The sequence below is a fragment of the Hipposideros armiger genome, unplaced genomic scaffold (assembly GCF_001890085.2).
Source record: "Hipposideros armiger isolate ML-2016 unplaced genomic scaffold, ASM189008v1 scaffold_1274, whole genome shotgun sequence".
Classification (NCBI taxonomy): Eukaryota; Metazoa; Chordata; class Mammalia; order Chiroptera; family Hipposideridae; genus Hipposideros; species Hipposideros armiger.
In genome coordinates, this window is record NW_017732624.1 from 84,783 (window position 1) to 92,531 (window position 7,749).

At 36.2% G+C, this 7,749-nt stretch overlaps 1 protein-coding gene across 1 annotated transcript in view; it reads right to left on the reverse strand.

Moving 5' to 3' along the window:
* The window catches only part of ALMS1 (ALMS1 centrosome and basal body associated protein), a 130,386-nt gene that overhangs the window by 65,144 nt on the left and 57,493 nt on the right, over positions 1-7,749 (reverse strand). Inside the window, exons 10-11 of the mRNA XM_019633288.1 lie at positions 5,310-6,519; positions 4,058-4,191 (exon numbers count right to left, since the gene is read on the reverse strand). Of these exons, the coding sequence (XP_019488833.1) occupies positions 4,058-4,191; positions 5,310-6,519 (1,344 nt within the window). The remainder of the gene's footprint in view (positions 1-4,057; positions 4,192-5,309; positions 6,520-7,749) is intronic.

Genomic DNA, 7,749 nt, shown 5'->3' on the forward strand with positions numbered 1-7,749 from the left:
TGACTCCAGGGCTGGTGACAAGAAAATACAAGATTTGCTTAAAATATCTTCTTCCACCTGAAACTAAGTAAGAGCTCCAAGAACAATGGGGACATATAAAAAATACACAGGAGCCAGTTAAAAAGGCTCTCACTGGCAGTGTGGGATAATTTAGGTATCAAAATAAACAACAGCAAGCAACAGGCTATATGCCCTTTGAGTAAAAGAAAAATCCAAGTGCATACTGATATAAATATATGGAAAGAATGGAAACCTCTTAGAATTCCAAGTAATAAATATTGAAGGAATGGTGAAATTTTAAAAATCTCTTAAGTTGCAGCTATCTTATTAATAAATGATTCAGTTCAAATCATCAATAGGTAAAAGTTTAATAACAAAATATTTACAAAGTTTCAAAGTATCTTTCCCTCATACTTGTTAATTATTTACTGATATATAAGACAAACTTATAAATTAACTTTAAAGTGGAGAAAACTTACCATATTAAGATACCATCTTAACTAAGTGGTACAAGCTAACATCAGTATTGGATTTTAGGTTTACATATATGCTTATGTAACATATTGGGACAAATCAACATAATGTGTCTCCTAATATGAACACCAGGGAAAGGATATCTTCATTTCTGTGGTATTCCTACAGAAAAATCAAACTTGAATCTAATCATAACAAAACATCAGACAAATTCAATCTGAAGGACATTCTACAAAGTAACTGGGCTGTACTCTTCAAAAATGTTAAAGTGTTGAAAGACAAGGAAAGACAGAGGAAATGTTCTATACTAAGAGAACCTAAAGAAACATGACAATGAAAAGAAACATGACTAAAATAATTATACCAGGTTTTTCACAGACATGAATATTTAGAGGGATGTTCAAAAGCTGTAGATGACATGGGACAATTCTTCATTGTGTAAGACCACCCTATGTAAGACTTCTAATATCTCTGACACCTATCTACTACATGCCAGAAGCAACCCTCTACTGTGATGACAAAAACAACCCACACAAATTTCCAAAATATTTCTTTGGAAGGCGTTTACTGCCCCTGATAAGAACTATAGCCCTCCACAATCTGGTCTTCTCTCTCTGTCTCTCTCTCCAACCACACTGGCTTCCTTACTATCCTTTTAACACATCAGGCACATGCTAAGCTCAGGGATGTTGTACATGCTATTTCTGTGTGGAATGCTCTTGCCACTGATACCCAAATGACTTGCTCTCACACCTTCTTTAGAGATTTGATCCAATATTTCCTTATCAGGTCATTCTTTGACTATTCTGCTTTATTTCCCTGGCATCCCACCAACTGACATATTATATGTTTTATTTATTTATTTGGTTGCTATCTATACCCTCTCACTTGAATTTAAGCTTCAAGAAGGAATTTTTGTCTTTTTTTCAGTCATATGTCCTCAGCATACAGACTGGAATATATTAGGCATCTACTAAGCATTTTTGGAATAAATGAATAAATTTTCAACAGTAGGGGAATGATTAAAGTGTTATTTTCATGCATAAAATTATGCTTTTAGAGTAGTTTTAAGGGAAAATGATCATATACTTAAGTTAAAAAAGAAGCATCCAAAAATATATACACAGTTGTGACCAATACGAGTTCACTAAGAACAAGATATACTAGACAAACTATAGTTCATAATCTCTCAGATAACAGACTGAAGGAAGTCAAATATAAGATGGTGACTTGTGGATTGAATGATAGCTTGGTGAAGTACTTATCTCAGTTGTTAAAAAAATCTTCTTCAAATAGTTTTAGAGTTTTCCCTGATAACCCTGTCTTAGTAAATATTTTTATCAAATATTTGGACAAAACAGTTACTAAATACATAAATGGCACAAAGCTGGAAGGATATTTAATATAATAGATGATGTAATTGAAATTCAAAATCATTTCAACAAGCTTAAACATTGATATGAAACTAATAAAAAGAAATACAGCAGAGTTAAAAAGAATTGTATGAACAAGAAATGGGAATAGAAATCTGGACAGTTAGTAGTTCATATTATTTTTTAAAATGCCATAGTATGATATGACCATTAGAAATCATAGAATATATCAGCAAAGAGAATACTAAATATACTTCATGCCGGTCAGAACACATGTGAAATTTGTATTTAATTCAATTAAAGACACCATATATGTTAACAAATTGAGGACGGGGCATTACAATGGATAGACGCAAATCTGCGTCACCGGTCCACATTGTGTTAAGAGGAATACAAACTAGAGTCTACCTAAAGAAAGGTAATTTTGCTGAGGGGTCTAAAAACATCAACATATGAAGGTTAAAGAAATAAGGAAATATAGATTACTGGAGAAAATATGTACTTTTAAACAAAGGGTCCTAGGGTAACTAATTATCAATTTTATTAGTTGTTAATTTCGTTTTTCAAAAGCATATATGTAAACCTAAAATCCAATCTAATTTATACTTTTAAAAAACTTTTCCAAAATTTTATCAATTGATAAGCCAGTAATTAAGCTATATCACTGATGAACAATTTTCTAAGAAACTATGATTTAGGCTATAAAGTATGCATATGATACCGATATCAATTTTTATAGGATTAATAATTACAGCAGTTGCCAACTACTGAGCACTAATTAGATATCACACATTCTACTAAGCATTTGATAGGCATTATCTCATGAAAGCCATACCAAAACCCTATAGGGCAGATATTATCATAATACCTTATTATTGGGCCGGCCGAGTGGCTCAGTTGGTTAAGAGCTGGCTTGGGACGCCAGAGGACCCCGGTTAGGATCCCACATATCAGAGCCAGTGACACTGCCCTCTACAGCTAAGATGCTGAACAACAGCTCAACCTGGAGCTGGGCTGAAGTGAGTCGCCGGGGGTGGCGTAGGCTGCAGCCCCTGTGGCAGTGGGTTGCCATGGGCTACCGTGTGTAGCCTGCAGCCAGCGTGAGTGGCCAGCAGCCACCGTGAGCGGCCGTCCAGAAGCCAGCGACTGATCTGCCTTGCCCGGAAAGAGCGCGATGATGGTGCCAACTTGGGCCAGTGAAGCAACATCCTCCACAACTAGACTGAAGAACAAAAGGACAGCAACTTGCCTGTTCCCCTTCCCCCAATTCCCCAGCACTGTTCCCATCCCCCAATTCCCCAATAAAAATCTTTAAAAAAAAAAAATAATAATAATACCTTATTATTGTACATAATAGAAGACCAAACTCCCTATCCATAAGAGAATAAACTATGATATATTCATACACTGAAAAGGAATAAACTAAAACTATGTACATCTACATAGAAGAATCTCAAAAACCTACAATTGCATGAAAAACACAATTATATATACCACATTAATTACATTTATTATAGAGTTGAAAACCATACTAAACAGCAAGAAAATCAATACATGTCAGGATAGGAAGTAAAAAAGTTATGACTGGGGAAGGGGACACAGGACTTCAGTGTTTTTGGTAACATTCTATTTCTCAAGATAAATGGCTGATATACAGGAATTAATTTTAATCTATTCTTTACATACATGTTTTATATATATTCTTTTCTATGCATGAAACAGTTCACAACAGAAGGAAAATAACTACTGATAGTCTACTATTAAAAAGAAAGTCATTTATACATAGGCCATGATAGCTCTGTGTTCCTAAACAGTGAATATACTTCTGAAAATAGCTGGACTTCATCTGCATCTCAAGATATCACCCTCAAGACAAAATAAGAGTGATGACAATATATGGAAAATTCATTCTTATTTTCCAAAGAAGGCAAATAATTTTTTTCAATAGATAAATTTGGAATTAATCAAAGCTTACAGAATCTAATCCTTAAACTTTTGAAGAATTAAGGCTGCTAATTCTTTAAGCCAAAGACTATCAGTGACTCAGCTAGTCATCAATGCCCAGATAAGAGATCCAAATTCTACTACCCTTTCTTTCACATTTTCTCTTTTCATTTCTAGATTTCTTTTCTTTTTTTTCAATTACAGTTAGTATTTAATATTATTTTATATTAGTTTCAGGTGAACAGCATAGCAGTTAGGCTCTATACCTTGGACAAATCAGTTGTTCTTCCATGACCAAACGACTTTGCTTTGATCTCTTCTACTTTTCTCCTATCATCCTCATTTAATTCTGAAATGGAGTAGCCACACTCATGAGCCATATTAAACTTCAGATTCCATGCTAGAGAGAAAGCATAAAAACACTTGAGATAATACAATGCATGCAAACATGGTAATTTGTCAATGACAAGAGCACAGATCAATATATCCAATATCATGCTACCACATGCTTAGCAAAGTGTGCTCTCAATTATATAACAAACTCTTCCAAGTTCCTGAGATTGTTTCACTGAAAAGTCTGATTTTTTTAAACATATTTTACAGGTATTTCTTCAAAGAGACAACTTTAAATATGGTATTCAAACATTTTTATCTTCATCTTCCTTCTAATCAGGATAATCCCTTTGCCTTCCCCATTAGCTCCTACTACAGTTACTGTCACTTCCATGAGAGCTGATATTTAAAAATAATAAATAAAAGTTGGAGTTTTTTGGAGAATCAAAATATACATAAGTGATAGAAGGAATGGTATATGCAATTAATCTCAAGGGAAGATTTCCAGGTAGGCCTGAATTGCTTATAAGTTGCCCTCCAAAATATATTCCCCGTATTGTCAAGATTTTTTTAGTTTTTAATGGAATTCTACTATTAATGATTAATGGGATTAGTAAATATTCTCTTTTAAACTTCTGACCCAAGTTTTAGTATGAAATGACTTGATTGGTTTTCTCTAATGTCTAACACCTGCTCCAAGAATTTCATTAACAAAGAGGATGAGAAAGTATATGTATTGGGTTGTTGGAAAAGTCATGATGCACTTTCGCAAAGAAAAACAAAAAAATACGTTATGACTTTTCTGACAATCCAACAGTTTTATAATACAGAGTGATTCAGAACAAAGCAATTTTTTTTTCTGCCTCCAAAATAAGGATATTATAATGGGAAGATTAGGAAAACATGAGAGCTTTAGGAGTCTGGAAACCCAAGCTATCTCCTTACTCTTCTTCAGATATGGAACCTACTTTTCCTAAGACCCTAACATCAGACTAGCACTCTTCATACTGTGATTTAGCTACATTATTGGTTAAATGGTCTTATTCTGGATCACAGGTGGAAAAATGTAATCATCCTAACAGTTCTACAAGAAAATAATTTAGCACTCCTAACACTTAACTTTAAACAAATTCAACTAATGTTTATAAGCTTCACCTGGCTTTATAACAAATTATCAGTTCCTACCTCGTGCTCGTACCCGACATTCCTCTTCCTCTGCATTTCTGAGTATCTGTTTAGCATGATTCAATGAGGATTCACACTGCAGAAGGTTTTTCACATGTGCAGCCAATGAATCTACACTACTACCACCCCCATCATCACTCTCTGACATACGCTCTTCCTCTCTGCTATCTGTCGTGCTTGTCTTTGGTGAAGCGTATGGAAAAAAGTTTAGAAGAACATCGGAAACTGACTCTAAGGAATTACTGTCCCATGAGCAGGAACTTGCATCACTACTTGAATCACTTTGTATGATAGTCATCACAGGGATCAGAATTTTATTCCCAATGGTTCCACTGCACCCTTCAGGTTCAGATCTCATTACAGAGTTGGCTGCTTTATGTTGTCTAAGGGTTTCATCTAATTCCACTCTGGCTTTACTTTCTGCTTCCTGTAGAGGACTTCTAACTGTAGTTGAATGAATAAACTCCCAATTTTCAATGCCTCTCTGGCATTTTAGGTTCGTCTGTGTGCTAATTTCCTTCTGTATGCACTTGTTGCTTGGACTTTCCTCTGTGAATGGCTGTCTCTGGAGCAAATCAACATTATATTCATCAGCTGTAGGGGGTTCTTTGACGCTAACCACCTTCTTAGAATGAATAAGTGAAATATCACTAACATCTCTGAAGGGGACAAGGGGAACAGGAAAATTGCATCGTTTCAGTGCTATATTTTCTGCCTCCATTAAAAGTGTCTGAATCTCTTTAAGGGTTTTAGAATCATTTTCTGTATCCTGGGATACTTCTAAGCCAACATTGTCAAAATCTGAAGGCTCTGGCTTATTTATTACAACTCTCCGATCAGCCTGAGAATTTAAAGGCATATTGTTCAAGATAATACTAGAGTTATAAGAATCCAAATTATCTATTAGCTTTTGGACATGATCCGAGACAAGTTTGTGCTTCTCACTGTGTGAATAAGCAGCAAGGGGAACTGTTGATAACCCAGTAATCTGATCAGCTTGCCCAAGGCCACCTGAGAACTTTAGGGCATCTTCATATAGATGTCTATCTGGCAAATCCTGTTGATAGAATGTATCTGGTTTCTCTCTGTGTGAAAAAACACTAGGAGGAGCTGTTGGTAACACAATTGTCTGGTCAGTTGGTCCCGAAATCTCTGAAACCTTCAGTGCATCTTCAGTTAGATGTTTGTCTGGTAATCCCTGTGAAAATTTCTNACAGGGGCTGCAGCCCACGCCGTCGCCGGCGACCCACGGCAGCCCAGCTCCAGGTTGAGCTGTTGTTCAGCATCTTAGCTGTGGAGGGCAGTGTAACTGGCCCTCATATGTGGGATCCGAACCGGGGCCCTCTGGCATCCCAAGCAAGTTCTTAATCAAAGCGCCACTCGGCCAGCCCAAGAAGGTGTGTTTTAAAGTGTACTGTAAATCATGGATCATGAACTGTGCATTAACATGAAATTGGAAAATGGTTTCATCCTCCATCATGACAACATTCCGTGTTACACATCGCTTCTGGTATACAGCAATTTCTGTCAAAAACATTACAGTGTGTCCTCATTCACCTTATTCACCGGATCTGGCACCGTGCGACTTCTGGCTCTTCCTCAAAGTTAAAATGATTCAGGACATCGAGGCAGCCATGACAGCACTATTAAAGACACTCACAAAAGGGGACTTTTCTCTCTTGTTCTGTTTCTTTTTTATTCACGACTATCATATTCATTAAAGTATATAAGTCTGAACTGAGAGCTTGATAATTTTTTATATGTGTAAATGCCACCCAGATCCAAATATACAACACTTCCTATACCTAGAAGACCTTTTGTGTCTCTTCCCAGTAAATACCACCCACCTGTCCCCACCGGAGGTAACCACCACTCTTACTTTATTCACCATTAGATTTGTTTGACTGTTTTTAAATTTCAGAAATTAACAGAATTATTTAACATGACTTTTGCATGTCTTCTTTTGCTAAACATGTGAAATCCTTCAGTGCTATTGAGACAGCAGTAGATTGCTCTTTTCCATTGCTATGCAGAATTCCACTGTATGAATAAATAATAATTGATTCATCTATTGTTGATGGACATTCACATTGTTTTCCATTTTAGGCTACTTTGATTACTTTTGTCTATGTCTTCTGGTGAATATACACACTGTATTCACTTGAGCACATACCTAGAAGTAGGACTGCAGTATCTATGAAGTAGGACTGCAATGGTAGGCATATGTCTACCATTATTAGATAATGCTAAATAAGATTTTAAGACTATTGCACCAATAATCACTCTAAAAGTAAATGGACTGAACTCACCAATCAAAAGGTTCAGAGTAGGGCCGGCCGAGTGGCGCGGTGGTTAAGAACTGGCTTGGGATGCCAGAGGGCCCCGGTTCGGATCCCACATATGAGGGCCAGTGACACTGCCCTCTACAGCTAAGATGCTG